The sequence below is a fragment of the Carassius gibelio genome, chromosome B3 (genome assembly GCF_023724105.1).
Source record: "Carassius gibelio isolate Cgi1373 ecotype wild population from Czech Republic chromosome B3, carGib1.2-hapl.c, whole genome shotgun sequence".
NCBI lineage: Eukaryota > Metazoa > Chordata > Actinopteri > Cypriniformes > Cyprinidae > Carassius > Carassius gibelio.
This window is the reverse complement of record NC_068398.1, coordinates 21,460,397-21,478,449: the sequence shown is the minus strand read 5'-3', so window position 1 is coordinate 21,478,449 and position 18,053 is coordinate 21,460,397. Positions and strand designations below refer to the sequence as shown.

The window sequence follows — 18,053 nt, the reverse complement described above, 5'->3', positions numbered from 1 at the left end:
AAAACACCATTTGGGTGAGTAAAATTACGCCATTTTTATTTATTCATTTAATTTTGCTCTTTAAATTATCTTACCACACTGTTTATTATGTACAAGTACAAATCACTATAACTCTTGGAAGTACAAGAAAACCACCTGGAGAAATGTGACCGTTTTTAGAGCGCACCAAAACAGTAGCCTAGGCTAGCGCACATGAAGTCCAGTAAAACATTGTGTATCATTTATTATCAGCTTCCTTCAATGTCACACCTGCTCGTATTTGTTTGTTTTTTCTGAACGATACCTCTGCACATGTATTGTGTACAAGAGTGCGTCCACTCTTATGTTGCCATGTCCGCTTATTTCGCGTATATTGTTTTTGAGATTTGGTTTAGGCCTACAGATGAATAAGATTAGTCCCTGTGTTGTATCTTGTACTGAATTTTAGATAGAGGTTTTTGGGATATAACGACTTTCCCCAAGTGTTTTTTTTTATTTAATTTGCTTTTCCTGCCCCATGGTGCACAAATGTGTGTGTGTGTGTGTGTGTGTGTGCACAGCTGAGAAATGTATTCACTTATTGTTACTATATTCGAGCAGGCTGGATACATTACATATTTTGTAAGCGTTATCGCTGTAAATTGCATTTTAGTATTGGTTAAGCCATAGGTTTTTAATATGGCTCATTTTCACCACTGGGTTCTGTGGAAAAACAGTGTAAAAATGCATCTATAATAATAATAATAATAATAATAATAATAATAATAATAATAGACATAAAATGAAATAATTTGAATATATCATAATGGTACAGTACTAGTGAGTAGAAAATTGTAAAGTTAAAAAAAATTCTAACATTTAAAATATTGGTACAATATTAATTTTTCCCAGTATAAATTGGGTCTTTATATTTGAAGTATGGAAAATATATACAGTATATGCCTTTTATATTTTAGGATGGGGTCCCTCGCACAAGGATGGTTATATTTGGGGCCCAAGGTGTCAAAAACAATTAAGACCCCTGGGTAAATCTAAGTTGTGTGTGTGTGTGTGTGTGTGTGTGTGTGTGTGTGTGTTTTAATCAACCAACAGAAAGGATGAAAAAAAAAAGGTCGCTTATTTATGGAGCAAAAAGTCTCAATAAAGATAAATTCACACACTACATTCATATATGAGACTCTTTTGGCTGCATACTTATTTAGTGCTTGTTTTTCAGACCATTTGCGTGTTTCTTTTGCGCAATCTGGCAACACTGGTCTGCTCCTGCTGTAAACAGCGCTGTGCTGAGTGGAGTCTAGGGGAGAGACAGGCACGGGTAAAAAAGCTCCTTACAAAGAGGGTTTAATAAAGTTTAGAAGTAAAGGACGATTGTGACAGAGCCGGGAGAATATAACGAGGGTAAGTCAGTCACTTGCTTTTCTTTTCTCGAATCATCCCGATGCAGTTTTAATTGTGCAAAAATATTAAATGGATTTTAGCTGCACTGCTAACGCTGGAGCGCACTGGCCTGTGTATTTCACTTGGCCACTCTCCAATGAACTGATCAACAAGCTTTAAAGCAGTTAATGTCGTAATGCAAATAAATACCCCGCTGTTTAGCTGTTGATTTTGCCAACTGCATATTAAACTGACAGTGACAAATGCAGTAGAAATCATGGCTGGCTGTTCTTCATGTTGTCCCGAAAATGCGAGAAACGGACAGATTCGCTGCATGCAAGTAACACAACAGGCCTCGACAATGATTTTTACCGTTTCACAAAGCCTGGTCGGTCCTCATTTAAACCAGTACGTCCCAAACAAACGTGTACGTGTGCTACACGTGCAAGGGGAATGGAGGCGTAACTTACTCATCAAAGTGAGCTGGGGGGTTTGTTGATTTTTCAAACAAACTGGTTTTTAAGCTTTTCTACAGTTCCAAATGTCACCATGGACCACAAAACCAGTCATGAGGTCAGTTATTATTAATTGAGTTTAATACATCATCTGAAAGCTGAATAATTACGTTTGTTAATATTTGGTCGAGATGCAACTATTTGAAAATCTGAGGGTGCAAAAAAAAATGCCTTTAAAAGTATACAAATCAAGTTCTTAGATTATTCATTTTACTAATAATTTAAGTTTTTATATATTTACAGTTGGGAATTTACAAAATATCTTGATGGAGCATGATCTCTACTTAATGGTGATTGTCTTTAGAAACGTGTTTTGTTATGCTGGTTGAAATTCTCTTCACATCCCAATATCAGTCATGGAAGTTAAGTGGTCTAAATTTATTTATTTGTAATTATATATTTTGTGTAAGGCATGGGACCAAATATATACGTCCAATCAAAATGCTTGGTCCAAGCGTTTTAATTGGCTTTCCTACCTGCCTATCCAGGTATGTATCTGCATGCCTCTGCGCACCCTGTTCGCGCAGACAGAATACGTCATCAGTGTGTTCACGCACACTGTGCAGACAGAGCTACAGACAGATGGCAGACAAATAACAAAAACCCAGTATTCCTTCCTGTTGTTGTAGTACTTTTAAAGTTTTCTCTCTGGTTAATGAAACATGATGTATCCCAGCGGTTCCCAATTTCAGTGCTCACGCACATATTTTGCATGTCTCGCTTGTTTAACACACCCGATTCAGATGACCAGCTCGAGCTACGTGAATGAACTGTGTTCCAATTGATATGATCCCCACACCGTGTTCATTGCTCCTTGTCCTGAGCAGGGCTTTACTTCACTTCGGAACATGGACTGCATTTGGGAACCGCTGATGTAGCCTATTGTAGTAATGTTGTGTCTGGTATTCTGGTCTGTGAGCATAAATGCGTTCAGGGGGCGTGGCTTCTAACAGCAATTGCATGGAGGGTGGGAGGTTCACTTACAGTGCAATCAGGCTAATGTTAGCATTTTCCAAGCTCTCCTATTGCACCTTTAATATCCTAATGATATTTGGCATAAAATAAAAATGGACAGTTTTGACCCATACAGTGTATTGGTGGCTATTGCTACGATTGCTACTTATTGGTTTTGTGGTCCAGGGTCACAATGCATGTTCATTTTGTCTAAATAAGCTCGATAGTGTGCTCTTGATATACCGGTATATTTATGCATATTATCTTGTCTTTTCTAGGTAACATCAACAAGTGGTGGCATCCTCCCATCTCTCCCCTAGTTCTCTCCTGCACGCAGACACCTCCACCCATTTCAGTTGTGCCTCTTCTAACAGTACCATCAGCAGTAACTAAACCAAGTTCTCATTACCAAAGAGTGCTAACCACAAAACGCATTTCATAAACACAGACAAACACCTTCTACACACACACCAGCATTCCAACATTCCAAAAGAACGAATTCTGAAAACATCAGTTCAACAGAGCCATAGGTTGTTGCATAAACCCATCATGGCCTCTGTCATCAAATCCTCCAACCCCGAGATCCCCGATAATCACAAGGAGAGCTGGCTGGCGCTGCTCGCGGCTGCTGAGGCTTACAGTCAGACGTCCGGTTGTGATTTGGCCATTCTGACCGCCTATAAGAAGTTCCGTCCTTCCTGGGTCGAGGTGGAAGGAACGAGGAATCAAGAAGGGGGTGGTACTCAGATGCGGAAGTTTGATTATGCATATCATGTTTGGGGACCAGGGGCCCTAGCGGAGTCATCAGGGCGATACATGGATGACATCGCAGTTCTGCACTCCACCACTGTACTGACGGCTCAGAGACACATACGTCTGAATGCAGAGGAAGGAGGAGCCAAATTGGGCGTGGATGTGCCGTCTGACAGGCTGGTGAGTGCTGTTTACTTTATTCTTTTTCCTTTTTGAGTGCAACGCCTCGTGATTTACTGTGTCCTCTTTCTAAAGAGCTTGACTGGAGATGGAGTCGGGACTGTTAGTCCCAACATGAGGCTCTATTCTCAGAGCTACCCGTCGATCTACAGCTCGGCCGCTGTTATTGGCCAGCCAGGCAGTCAGCATGGGAACGGAGAGCGTGACTGGGAGAAAGCGGTGATGGAGGACTGTGAGAAGGAAAGAGAGAGGACGGACATTGTGGACTTGGAGGAAGAGGATGAGGAGGAAGACGAGGAGGAAGAGGATTTGGATGGGAGGAGACGTAACCTGAATGAATCGGCAGGTAAATGCACCTACTTTTTTGTTTGTTTTCAGATTAGAAGGGGTTTTCGGCACTGCAGATCTCAAATTCAAAATGAATGGATCTAACTTTCTTTCTCAGGTGTGTTTTCAATGGATGAGGATTCTCTGTCCCGGGACTGCGAGCCCTTTTTCGAGTCTGATGGGGAGGAGGAGAGCACTGATGGTGAATTATTGTTCTTTTTTTCTTAATATATTTTAGATGGGAAAACCCATAAAAAGAAAAACAAAAACTGTTCAAAGAGATCTTTATCTGAATTATGACACCAGTCTGTTTTTATTGCTGTCGTTCATATATTTCTATCTGTTTGATTGCTGCCAGGCTCTCTGAGTGAGGAAGCACCCCCCCCTCGGCGTGGCTTGGCAATGGGTCACCTGGCGTCTCGCTCCTCTAACCCCATGGCAATGGCTCGTTCACTGCCTGTGTCTATACCAGTGTGGGGCTACAGGAACGCCCATGCTCCTCAGGGCGACTCCCACAGTGGAGAACGGGTCAGTTACTCATCCGCTTTATACATGCCCTCATCCACATACCCCACTTCAACAGCTTCATAGAGATTGACAATTCAAATAGTTTTCTTTTGCAGATTATATATGCACTTTTAATACAAAGGATGTGTAAAAATGTAGAGAAATCACAAAATTATGCCACCCACTAGATTGAACATTTGGATCAAAATTTGAGGAAAAATTGTATTAATCCTCTATTAAGTTCATAACAGTTTCATACAAATGGAGGAAAAGGGCCAGAGAGAAAAACATTGTTATTATAGATACATACTTTTTATAAGTTTTAGATTGATTGTGTTTAAAAAAAATACTTTTTTAATGTTTTTTGAAAGAAAATATAGTTAAAAACAATTATATTTTGAAATATTATTACAATTAATAAAATAACTTTTTTATTTTAATATATTTTTGTGAAATGTTTTAAAAACAGTTGTACTTACTCCGTTTGTGGTGTTGTATAGTGTAGTATATTCCGATTTCTGGTTCTGTAATCGATTCCTCACTGTTGTTTTCGATTCTTTTTTCGATTCTTGTTTTTTTTTCTTAGATAGAAGGAACCTAATCTCACCATGATGACTGCAGGATAGGTCATAGAATGTATCCTTATCATCATAATATGAAGCTTTATTCGTTAAGAAAAAATAAAAAAAAGACGATACATAAATTTTCATCTTTCATTTCAATTAGTCATAGCCCACAGCTCAGCAGGGACATGGGTTTATTGCATGAATTAAACAAGACATGAAGTGTAAAAAAAAAATGTGCACAGTTCAGCTGAGTGATGAAGTTTACTTTGACTGCATGCTTTGCACAACCTAACCAGAACCAGTATTTTCCACTGGAAAATGACTTTGAAATTATACTGTTTGTTTTTTCGATACAATATTTTGTTGCCAAGTCTTCTCTGATTAACACCCTCGCTTCAATTGTGACACAATCCACTTATATAACCCTTACATAATGGGTTTTTGTAGAATAACAATTGAAGAATGGCAATGAATTATCACTTTTACACTTGTATTTATCACTTGATTAAAGTGTCTCTTTTGTTTTAGGTGGGCTGTACAGACCTGGACCACATAGCTGCCAGTATGAAAGCCCTGCTGGTCCCCGGAGCCACAGACGGAACGGAGATGTTCGGAGCGCTGCCACGACCTCGCCTTAACACGGGCGACTTCTCTCTCAAGCACTGAGACAGGACGAATGTGTGCGTATGTATGTTTGAGCGTGCATGAGAACGAGAGGAGGGCGAGCCATGAGCATGTGTGTGTGCGAAAGTGATTTGAACAGAACTGGAGAGTTTGATGGATGTTTTTAGTGAAGATGTTGCCAAAAATAAAGCTTTTCCTGCGTATCATTAGCATTTATGTGGCACTGAAAGTGGCGAAACCTTTACCAACCCTTCATGTCTGCAGCAGGAGGATGAGAGGGTTGATTCGCATGTCTTAATTTGAGAATTTCTTTTGGCTTTGACCGAATGGTTGTGGCAGACTTTAGTTACATAGTGCATTTCATTGAGTAACACTAACAGAGTAAACGTACGTGATTACGTTACTAATCATACCCAGTAACTGTCCTCTGCAGTGTGGGATTCACTGATAGTATATGAGCCTATTTACACGCTGAGATACTCGCACATCCATCAACAGAGGAGCATTGTACATTAGCAAACACTACATGTTCTTGGATATATAGACCGCTGCGTTCAGATGTGAATTCAGTAGTGTATATTCTGATTGCCAAAGCTGACTAGATGTTAATGTGAATGCTTGCAAATGATGTCATTCTCTGCCTGTGTGCACTCACTTTTATTTCAGATACTGTCCTGAAGACTTTCTAAATCTATGCTTTGTGAAGCAAAATACAATGAAAGGACTTTTCACCCACTAATGACAAGTGTTTCTGCATTATGTAACTGATCCATGTTCTGATAACTGATACAAATGCAGAAATACCCATTTTTGATTAGCAACTTGAAAACCTTGATCGATTGAAGGCAAATATGAGGGTTTACAACACTAAGGATGTCAACCAGCTTTGTGTTCACAACTGTTTAATGTTTAAGTAAATGCGTTTTGAATAAACAAGTTGTTTGTTGTCAAATTTTGTTGCCCTCGTTTTCTTGTTAGCATTTTAAAGTCCAACGATTTTATCTTGGTGTGATCTGATCGGGCTGAGGAAAATAAGCGCAACTCTCTGAGGAAAGTCGATGCTTCCTGAGCTCAACAGAGGGCGCTGTGGTGTTTCTGTAGTTTTTGTTTTACGCCAAGGCAAACTATCCTTTAGCTTTCCTTTATGCGTTTATCTAGCTTTTATTCGAAGCATCTTACACATGAGTTAGGCCTATACACCAAAACAATTGATCTTAAGTTTATTTCCATTCCTACTTTTGGTTTTATTTCCATTTAATCTCATTTAGGTTTCTATTAGCCAAGCCAGAAATGCAAAAAATGATGTTATTATACAGTCTCAGAGTGTCAAACCTTTCACTAGTAATAAAAATGGTCTTAATTAGAATTTTTGTTTAAAACAGTACATTGTTTATACTTTTATATACAGTGTTTTAAGAATAATAATTACAATTATTAATTAAAAAACAACAACGTTATTTACGCAGCACCTGAGCGAGTAAAATCTGTAAAAATGCTTTCAAAAGCCCTCAGAGAAAAGGTCTAACATTTTTTATATTAAACAATTTTTTTTTTTTTTGCAAAACTGTCAGTAGAGAAAAGCTTTGTGAACTGGGTCACACTAACCAGATAAACACTGACCCCTTGATTATCCCCCCAAGAACTTTACTATAGCTTTTAAAGACGTCCCAGCAATAAAAACACACCACACCATTCATATATCACACATCATTATTATTTTGATCTCGTTTATTAGACCACAGAGATAAATATGTCCTACAGTATCTGCATTTGCCATCACATGGAATATAAAATTTTAATACAGTGAATATTCAAAATAATTAGTATAAAGATGAATGCTACACCAATTCAGTTGCTGGTTAAATACTAAAACACTACATTTAGCATCAACCTAGTGGTTACTTACTTACAGGCAGATTCAGGTTTAGAATGCAAGTCTCCATTGACAGTTTTAGCATTATGTTATTACAGAACTTTTTTTGTATCTTTCTCGCTACCAATGGTTCCTTCTCAAACTTTCTTCTCCTTTTTCTTACATCACCCTTACCCTGTTTCCTCCCAACCCCTCCTTCTCTTCATGCATTCACCCCCTACTGATCCTTCTTTCGGATCCAGCAGAAGGAGTTCCTGCCCACCCAGAAACCAGGGAAGAGCTTCTCCTTGAAAGTGGTTGCAAACCGATGAATCAGTCTGACCTCCTTGGAGCCGTTCTCTCCATCTTCGACTAGGAAAAACTTGATGATGCCCGCTGGCTGGTCAGCGTAGATGCCGATGGTGGGACAGAGGGGAGCCTGGAATTCGATGTTCACGCCGTTGTGCCAGACATGGTAGCAGGATCCGGCCCAGCCCACACCCCATGACAGGTCGTTCTCTCCCAGCCCACACTGGCCATCCTTAGCTTTCCGCCCAGCGCTTTCACACGCTGCCCCAATCACCACCCAGCCCTCGCAGTCCACCTCCCAGTACCCACGACTGCCCAGAAGACCCTCCTTACACAGCACCTTCAGGAGGATATTGGGAAAGTTACCCTCCCAGCAGTTGCATGGTTACTACATGTTGACATAACAGTCACATACACATTACATTCTGTCATATACTCACCCTCATGTCATTTCAAACCTGCATAGCTGTCCTTTTGAGTTGAACTTGAGAGTGAATGAATCATTCAGACTAGTTTTGTGAACCGTATCAGCGGATTCATTGAAATATTAGACTAATGATTTTTTTCATGAAGCAATACAATCACATACATGGAACTATGAAAGCCCATTTCCGCCACATACAAATACAATGCTGAAAAATATGAGATAAGCATTATTATGACAAAATGTGAGATGTGTTATGACACAAAAGGTTGAAATTATGAGATAGAAAGTCATAATTACGACATGAAAAGTAAATGATAATTAAAAAAAACATCACAAAAGTTGATCTGACAAGTCATTATGACAACAACGAAACAATTAAATACTAAATAATAATCATGAGATCCAAACTGACATTAAATGTGTTGTAATTATTTTGTCTTATGATTAATTTAGAATATCATAACACTTTTTATTAATCTCAATCATGACCTAGCATGTCATAATTGAAATTAATGTCATAAATATGGCGTTCGTGCTTTTTTAATCTGTGCTCATGTGTGAATAAATGCCTAAATCAAATATGTCCATCATATAAAACAATCATGCCTCTTGAGAAGACTTGGATTCACTCATATAGATTTATATAGATTATTTTTTTGATTTCTTAATGCAATTTTTGAAGCTTGCTAATGTTAATTTTTATAAAACGTAAAAACTGTCAATCAAAGAAAAAAAAATATGAGAATAAAAAAAAATTTCTGAAAACTAAAAATCTTTGGAAAAACATGAGGATGAGTAAATGATGAAATTTTTGCAAATTGTTTGCATGACTAAGCCTTAAAAACATAATTAAGAAGATAATAGCCACTAAACAGAAGATTTACGTGACCTGCACAAAAAAGGGATTTTTATAAATCGCACAACAGAACAAAAGAAGCAGAGACAGACTGAGAGACTCCCTTACACACCTGTGGTGAATGTTCATATCTTTCTGGCCTGTCTAGAACAGGACACACTTCCTCTGACATACGTGACACTTTGGCTCCACCTTCTGAGAGCCACAACATTTTCTGAGCAGTTCTGTCATCCAGAGAGAGATTGATCCAGTCTGAGAGAGAAATAACATTTCAGGGGTCAGGGGCATATTCAATTATACTATATAAAAAGCATAAAAACAAGTCAATTCCTGTAATGTTCCTGCGTACATTTGATCAGCTCAGCTCTAGTATTGGGTTCAGGGATGTTGGGGTCATATGGTGGTGCCTTTTCTGTCATGGAAGGAAAAAGAAAGAGAAACAGGTCATTTTATTTTATACCATGACTGCATATATTTAAATATCAGCTGTCTAATGGAGGCCCAAGCTTCATGTGATGTCCATTGTATTATGATCCTCTCCCATTAACACTATTAAGACAGTGAGACGTAAAGACAGCAGAACTCTCCTTGAAAAAGTCATGGTAATGATCACAATGTTTTATTTTTTTGTCAGATTTGCGTGCTGTTTTGGTCTGATTATAAGTGTCTGTTCTATTATAAGACCAGTATGTTCTCCAAACCTTAAATGACTTGTTGATAATGATCCGAGGCGGTTTCATTAGGCATTAAACAAGGTGAAATTAAAGGTAGATACACCTCTGTGTCCGTGATCATCATGACACCTGCAGTGTTCACCGAGCTCATGTGACAATTTTCAAAACTAATTCAGTTCACAGATAAAATATGCACACAATCTGAAAACTGTTACCTCGTTCTTAATAAACTAATATTTAGGAATAAATGTAAAATGCTAAACATTACATTTATTCTAATGGTTGTTTTTAATAGTGTAATGATTGCTTTATTGTTATTATTTATTTATGTAAATCCCTGTTTCCAGCTGACACATTTTTCAGGTTAATAAATTACATTTTAACAACAACTAGGCTAATACAATTATTAACAATGTGATTATTGTTCTTTTTATTACACAGTTTATTTTTTTTATCAAGTAAGTGCTTTATAAGCATTCTTACATTCAAAAAAGATATCCAAATGCAGCAATACATTTCATATTTCACATGCATTTAGCCTTTATATATCATCTGTATTTGATATACACTGGAGGAGTCATGATGGTCTCAGAAACAGAGATTTGAATTCACCAAACTAATTGATGATTAAAAAAATCCTCACAGATGATGTTTTCAATTACATGCCCTAAAGCAGTGATATCAAAGTGGGAGAGTTATGTAATCAGTCTCCCTGTTAACACCATTATTTATTCAGTCCAGTTTGTGGATGAGGGGTTGCACTCAAAAATATCACGTGAACAATGCAATAGGCCAGTCGAATTTTCCCCATTCATTCTCTATCAGCCACTGTATGCTCAGTGGGCTCAGGGGAGGCTGTAACTGTCTCTGTTGGACAGTGTGTCACTTTAAACAATGTTTCTGGACAGTGGGGTTTTGGAGAGCAGCTGGAGAAAAAGGGGACGTTCTGGTTAAGACAGTGAAAACAGCATTGCATACTTGACAGTTACCTGCAGGGTTGGCTTGTGCCCTTGATCCTTTTCTTCCTGTAAGGGTGAGAACGCACGTCAATTAAAATCAGAGGTTACCAGCAAGCCATTTTAAGCGAAAGCACTGGCGGTTTGGAAATGATATTGACGCTACACAAGCATTCTAGAGTCTTCCCTTTCCTTACACTGCTTTTCTGATCCTCCTTCCTTACCTCTCCCGTGCAATATATCACCCTGCGGTATGCCATTCATCTACCCCCACTGTTGTTAGCACTGAATCATATAGTTTACCCATGCCTGTCAGGGGTTATGTTACGTCTAAGAAGCATGCTAGGCCTAAACTTACATTCACCATGGACACACATCATAGGCTCTGACAGCAGTTTCCAAGAATACATTTTTTCTTTCTGCCGCACTTCATTTCCATGGTGTTAGTGGTGTTGGCATGTTTATGTCCAGCACTGGGATGCAGGTTTAACACTTTTCTCGTTACTGTTGATTTTCTCAAGCACCTTCTGAGAAAGCCATCTGCAATCCTCTGGCTCGTGTATCAGAGCTCACACATTTCTTTTGCCTTCTTTTGTTCATGTGGACAGTAATATTAGCTGCTCCCTTGGGTTATCAGAATTATCAGTGGCATTAAGTGCATTGGTACAATTTTTGTCAGTTTAAGTGTGAATTGGATGTGAATTGCAGCAGCAGATTAGTGGCAAAGAGGGAAAAGGTCACATAATATCCTGCAAACAGAGTGTGGGAGTGGCATAAAATCAGGGCTGAAAAGGAAAGGTTGCTGGTTTGAGTCCCTCAAGAAGCATTCCTCAATAAAGACTATGTTTTATGTTGTTTTTCATTTAAATATTTAATAGTTACACTGCATAACACTGTAACACTGCATAATATGTTTTCAGATAATAAATATATATCACCACAAAAATAGATTTTATGTTGAAATATTTGGATAATATAGAAGTCTATTTTGTTTAATTGCAGTGATATACTTTTATTAAGTGTGAAATGTTGAAAAATGTCTGTACATTTGTATTATTTATATATATATATATATATATATATATATATATATATATATATATATATTTTTTTTTTTTTTTTTTCAGTGTAAGGTTCTTTTGTCAGCTGATTGGGGGAAAAAAGTCTAAAATTTACTCCATGAAGATTTTTGTCTCACATTTCAGTGATATAAGATACCATCAGCAAAAAAAAGAAAAAAAAAAAAGAAATGCTGTCAGTGATTCCTCAGTCACGTTTAAGCAAGCCTGCGAGGATGGTGAAAGCGGTTTGGACTTGAGACTCTGTTTCGATTGGCTGCACGGTTCGGGCGGTGGGAGGGGACAGGGGTGACTGACATCACTATAATGGGTCACCTCTAAGTGATCGGGTCAGCTGTGTTTCTGCACATATAGGACGGGGACTTCTGTACACCTGTTCAAGAACCCCAGCGCTGCGTGTGGTCTTGCTGACAATCACTGAGAACAGATTGTTTAGAGGTCATCATCATCATCATCATCGTCCCTATAATCTATAATTTAATATGTCATACACTGTCACAAACTGTCACTGCAGCAACCCCCTTTCAAAAGGTACTAATATGCACACTTTGGATACTAATATGTACTTTTGAACCACTAATACTGTATGTACCATTTAGAGTAAAATAAGGTATAACGATGTAACTTCTGACCTTTGTACCTCAGGATATCAACTCTTTTTTTCTGAGAGACACTCAAGCTCTCCACACATTACGACAGGAAAACCCTTATAGGCCAGTTATGAGATACAAGTTCATCCAGATGGAAGATAATGGAAAAAAAAGTCATTAATCTTTCTGCAGTGAAAGCTTAGATATAATCCTGGTTCACATAGAAACTCCATCAGGTGCTGGGGACTTAAAGAGGGAGTTATAGAGGCATGGATGGGACAGAGCGAAGGGAACTGAGGTGGTAAAGGGATCAGGGCTAGAGATTAGCAACTGCTGCTGACAGGTCACTCCATCAGTCAGAGCCTGTTTCACCCTCTCTTCGGGACCTCTGCCTTATAGGGGCTGGTATGGAGGGAGTCAGGAAGAACAGGAGGGAGGGGCCGAGCAGAACAGCCATGGTCATGAAGCAGAGCTCCAAAATAAAACAAATCAGAAAGATCTAAAAATGTCGGATGTGGAGTCTGTGTTCACGCAGTCTGGAGCCACACTGACAGCTCTTCAAGTCAAGATTTTCTCCCTGGTGTGAGATTCAGCCCTGGTGTTTTGTAAGTGGTGATTGAAGAATGCTGTAAACAAGAGGTCCATGGAGGGGGTCCTGGTGAAAGCCCCGTTTCAAAATCCCCAATGTCCAATAAGGGATCATTCACAAAGCCTCGGTCACGTACATCCCAACACAAAATTGCAAAAGTCTGATGGCAGATTCAGAAGACATGAGAAGGTGATGAGTACTGCAAATAATAATAACTATTTATTTATGGTCATTTTTGTCTTGTTTTCCATGAAAAAAAAAATCAATAAAAATAATGACATTCTTAACACACTCCGAAAATTAGTAGCAAAACAAGAGCTACTGGTAATTTTTTGTCCGGACATTATCTGTCAAATTTATAGACAACCCAATGCAAGCATTTAAAAAGGGAAAAAACCTATGAAAAATAAATATGTAAAATTATTTTGCATTAACAGACCTTTCTTAAGCCTAGACTTTTAAAACAAGATAAATTCATTTTAATTTTTTTAAATATTACATTTATTAAACAACGGTTCATTTTACAAACAACATACATTTATCAAAATATAGTGAGGTTTATGCTTAAACATTATTTAATCAGTATGTAAATAAATAGCTTTCACATTTTTATGTATATAATTCTCTAAAAGTTTATATTCTCTAAAACAAAGTTGTATTTTCTTGCAAAAACATGCTTCTTAAGAAATTAATTTTAAGAATAAGTTTTTAATGGAAAATAAGACTATTTATTTCTTTATTTCTTTATTTTTACCATTGTGATTATGGGCTGAATCAAGTGTTTGAAAAGGTCACATCATTCACCAATTTGGAAACCGTGAGCATGGCACTGTGGGAAATCCATATTATATTTTGTTTCCACATTATAATTTATAACCTAAACATTAACCAACAGTTACACAGACAAGGCTTAAGCCCAGTTCCAGACTAAGTCTGAGTGGTTTCAACTGAACTGATCTTAAAATATATCAGTGCCTTTGTTTTGTCTCAAGATGGACCCAGTAATGTTTTTTTTCCTAAGGCACGTTTATAAAAATGACTTCAATGTCCAAATTGAGCTATGGCTTAATCCTGGTTTAGTCTAAGCACCGTCTGTGAAACCAGGCATAAATATGGTCAGCTTTTATCAAATCATATCAATAAAAGTGGCATCCTATCAACTGGAAGAACCATCTGCTATTGAGTAACTTTGAACTTCAGCTCTTTTTAGCATCAGCAGTTATGTTGATGACCTCAGGGTCTTTGCTGGGCTTTGGTGTATTTCGCTGGTGATGACAGTGCAGAGCAAGCTGTTTGTGTTGGACACGTCTGTGGTGTGCCTTGCCAACCCCTGCCATGCTATGGGCACGCTAGTATGGTTCATATTTGGTGGCTGGATCAAGGAGACGCTATGCATGATGATTTGGAAGGGAAGGCGATGGATATGATCTTGTGGCCCCCAAAGTGTTGAAAAGCACATGCCGCGTGCCGGCCCTCTGTTGATCGCTTACTTGAAACAGGCCCGATGGAAAATAACATGAACAGACAGATGCACAAATAGAGGGATTCATGTCTGTAAAGGGAGAATTCAGAGGTGTGACCCATCACAGTCCTGGGAAAGACATTCAACCCGCTCGGATAAGAGACCTTCTCGGATATTGGTTAGATCGGATCTCTCTGAACAGTGATTGAGTTGGTTTCCATGCTGACTTAGACTGCTGAGAATTACACACTCACGGTGCACCACGCTAAACTTGCCAGGTTTACTGCCATGCTCACTGAGTCAGATCTAAATCTCAGAGGGCATAAATAAAACAAGGACTGTAGAGCTGTGGAGATGAGTTACAGTGGAGAGTTTTACACTTCATTACCCCGTGATCAAGAAGGCGGCATGTCATCATTGATAAGTTCATCAGAAACCAGCAGGGGCCTCTTTTCATCTTTTAATGAGGTGCAAGAGGGTCCTAACAAGGTTATTGAAAAACATATTCTATTCTATTCTATTACCAATGAAAAAAAACTTAAACTGAAATGAAATTGAGAGCGAGAGTGAGAGAGAAGGTGAGAGAGTTGTTGAGATGACAGATGAGGTCAACATGTGAAAGTAGAAGGGTGAAAGAGGTACCACACAGCTATATTAACACCTGGAAGAAGATTCATCTGATGAATGCTGGTCATTTCACTTGTATGTCAATCTTAATGTGTCATATTGAATTTGGAAACATTTTAAAATATTTACTTGTAGTGGCGGGCATACACAATGTACCTTTCTATTATAATTACAAATATTTAAATGCTGAGTAAGGCACAGCTATGTATAACGCCTTCCATATGTGTGCATATGTTTGCATTTGACCTCTTTAACGTACTTAAAATAGTATGTAAGTCTAGAGGATTTTTGACAACATGCTTACCTTAAAATATATGCAGGCTGGAGGGAGTGTACAAGGTCTTGTATGGCCATCCCTCCTCTTATAATCATTTGTTGTCAATAGATTGAGAAGAGCAGCTGCTAAACTCTTTGTCACTGTTAAGACTATTATTATTTTCCTGTGAGATGTTAAGCTGAGCACAAGAGCCTGGAGAGTAACAGTATGATAATAATGTTCAAGGTGCCCTCTTCTCATGCTGTCGCTCATTAGTCTTTCCTGTGTAGCTTTGATCCGGGCTGTCTCAGAGTATGTGCAACTCACACAAACTGTCAGAATAACCCTCAATCAAGTCAGCATTGTGGTGACACTTTTAGTTTGTGTACTGTCACCAGCACTGTAAATACTGGAGGAAAGACGTCTGGTTGCATCACCAGGTGCATACCACAAGATGAATTATTTATTACATTTTAGACACACACACACACACACACACACACACACGCACACACACACACACACACACACACACACACAGTATTTTCCTTTGTTTTCCAGATGCACATGTCCGTCTAAGTACCACAAGCAGCATGCATTCATATCTACTATTGCTGCAGTTTTTTATTTTGTGTAATTCCAAGATGACAATGAGAAAAACTATTTTAAATAAAATACAAATATTTATATTTATACATACAGCAAAATATTTATGAAAATTAAATTAAATAAAGTTTATCAAATATAATAATAATAATATTTTTTGTAAAATTGAAGGTGTTTTAATGTTCATTTTACCTTGTCATTTATTTACAGACTTATTTAAATTAAATATAATAATACCATAACTACAGACTTAGTTTTTTCTTCTCTTGCATAGATTTGCTATTTTTCTATGTATTATTTTTTATTTTGTCTTTCCTTTTTTTATTTCTATGTACCATTTTATTTTTATTTAATTTTTTTACAATGTGAGTTTTCTCTGTCAATTTTATCGCCTTGCATGTCTTTGCAAAAGTTAATGTACAAAAACATAATAACTGTTTTAAAAGATGCTGTAGTTGTACTTATTTAGCATATTTGTCAGTGCCAGATTATTACAAATATAAAGCAACATCCAGGGATGCATTGGTAGCAAGTTACAGATCTTAGCTACAGTGAATGCATCCTGGCACACAGATGAACCTGCTCTGCTGTTAATGCACTGATATAGGTGAGGAAATGAGAGCAGCCCTTACCTGCTTTCTTTACTTCTGGCATGATTCCGTTGGTGCTTGGGGTACTACTGGGCATTGCAGGGCTGGATGAGTGTCTTTCGACTCCGAGTCTCGCTGACTCTGGGTTCCCTTCTTATTTACTCTGTGAAAAAGGGGGAGGAAAAGACACTGCCGAAGGGGAGGGGAGGGGGTCTGTAGGTGGTCGAGGTGCTGATCATGAGGTCCATCCTGTTACCTAAAGCATTCACATGTTACCATCAGATGAGTCAATAAAAGAATATACAGCAGGACCGCACACAGTTATGATTGTGAATCTAGATATTCAATGCCATGATGGACCGATACGTATAGGTGCAGAGTGCAAAACAGCAGGGCATTTTAGTTTATTCAACTGAAAAGTGTTTAGTACACAACATTGAGAAAGAGTTTGTTTACACCAGGAGAAGACAGAATAGGTTCTTTAACCTCCGAGTTCCGAGGTCTGACATTGCACTCACATTACTGTCATGTCTGAAGGACATCTTCACAAGCAACCAAAGAGGTTTTTTGTTTACGTTGCGGGAAATGTTACGTATCCACAGCTACTTCGCTAATACGGTATCAGAACATTTTGACTTTGCAAATGGACCAGAAGGGAGCCTATTATTTAAGAAAATTTCCCCTCATGAATAATTTACAGAAACTGAGAGTATAGTTGTGGAAAACCTCACATTAAAGCTCATGATGCCTCCCGAAATGACAATAGCATTGGTTTCTTACTCAAACTGACAGATTGGAAAAACAATAAAGCTGTACTAATCTGAGGTGGATCCACTGAACTGCATTTCAAGACGTTATCACTCAGTAATGGGAGACATTTCTTCATCTCAAAGCGTCATTATCTGGCCTGTCTTCATTCCTGATAAACGAGACAGCTGTATTCCTCATCCCTCAGACACTCATTCTTTTCACACTCTTCCTCTTAGCACCTCTGTCCTCTCTTTAATGAGGAACAGCTTTCCTTCCACGGAGCGCTCGGTTTCATTAGCTTCTCGCGCTTTGTAACTTATAGCGGTGGAATTTTAATAGGTGGCAACTGTACGCTATGTTTAGATAAAATACAGAGCATTGTGTGGTTTTGTGAATGTATAGGATGTTTTAATAGACACCCTATGCTACCCTCCGAAATAGCATCGGCGGAATGACAATGATTTGTAGGCTAACCTGCACATGGTTTGACAATGTTTGTGTGCTAGTCTGTTCTGCATAAATCAAATCAGACTATCTGCATTGCTTATTTCACTTGTTTGATGCTAGTTACCTGTGATTTATGTACAACAGACTAAAACATTACGTAAATTACGGGCAGTGATAATAGTAATCATAACAATACTAATA

At 38.2% G+C, this 18,053-nt stretch overlaps 2 protein-coding genes across 3 annotated transcripts; one reads left to right on the top strand and one right to left on the bottom strand.

Annotated features, from left to right (window-relative positions):
- The first annotated feature begins 1,210 nt into the window (after positions 1 to 1,210).
- LOC127953665 (uncharacterized) lies at positions 1,211 to 6,734 on the top strand. 2 transcript variants are annotated; one of them, XM_052552925.1, is made up of 6 exons: positions 1,211 to 1,377; positions 3,104 to 3,758; positions 3,834 to 4,104; positions 4,204 to 4,287; positions 4,444 to 4,613; positions 5,687 to 6,734. In XM_052552925.1, exons 2-6 carry the CDS (start codon positions 3,375 to 3,377, stop codon positions 5,822 to 5,824), a joined length of 1,047 nt encoding a protein of 348 aa, XP_052408885.1. In that variant the 5' UTR covers positions 1,211 to 1,377; positions 3,104 to 3,374; the 3' UTR covers positions 5,825 to 6,734. The 2 variants fall into 2 exon arrangements, with proteins under 2 accessions (XP_052408885.1, XP_052408887.1); XM_052552927.1 differs by lacking the exon at positions 1,211 to 1,377 and adding an exon at positions 1,819 to 1,929.
- A 744-nt stretch (positions 6,735 to 7,478) lies between these two features.
- Positions 7,479 to 17,925, bottom strand: LOC127953678 (tripartite motif-containing protein 16-like protein). The gene is made up of 5 exons (XM_052552944.1): positions 16,698 to 17,925; positions 10,890 to 10,925; positions 9,576 to 9,638; positions 9,339 to 9,478; positions 7,479 to 8,283 (listed from the first exon to the last, which is right to left on the bottom strand). The coding sequence occupies exons 1-5, from the start codon at positions 16,750 to 16,752 to the stop codon at positions 7,873 to 7,875; spliced, it is 705 nt and encodes a 234-aa protein (XP_052408904.1). The 5' UTR covers positions 16,753 to 17,925; the 3' UTR covers positions 7,479 to 7,872.
- Between the last annotated feature and the right edge of the window lie 128 nt (positions 17,926 to 18,053).

Bases quoted from the DNA above. Each gene is read 5' to 3' on its own strand.
- LOC127953678 (XM_052552944.1), bottom strand. From the start codon at position 16,752: ATGCCCAGTAGTACCCCAAGCACCAACGGAATCATGCCAGAAGTAAAG. The intron at 9,639-10,889 runs GTAACTGTCAAG...CTTCCATGACAG, and splicing joins GGCACAAGCCAACCCTGCAG to AAAAGGCACCACCATATGAC. The intron at 9,479-9,575 runs GTACGCAGGAAC...TTTCTCTCTCAG, and splicing joins TAGAGCTGAGCTGATCAAAT to ACTGGATCAATCTCTCTCTG.
- LOC127953665 (XM_052552925.1), top strand. From the start codon at position 3,375: ATGGCCTCTGTCATCAAATCCTCCAACCCCGAGATCCCCGATAATCAC. The intron at 3,759-3,833 runs GTGAGTGCTGTT...CTCTTTCTAAAG, and splicing joins ATGTGCCGTCTGACAGGCTG to AGCTTGACTGGAGATGGAGT. The intron at 4,105-4,203 runs GTAAATGCACCT...TTTCTTTCTCAG, and splicing joins TAACCTGAATGAATCGGCAG to GTGTGTTTTCAATGGATGAG.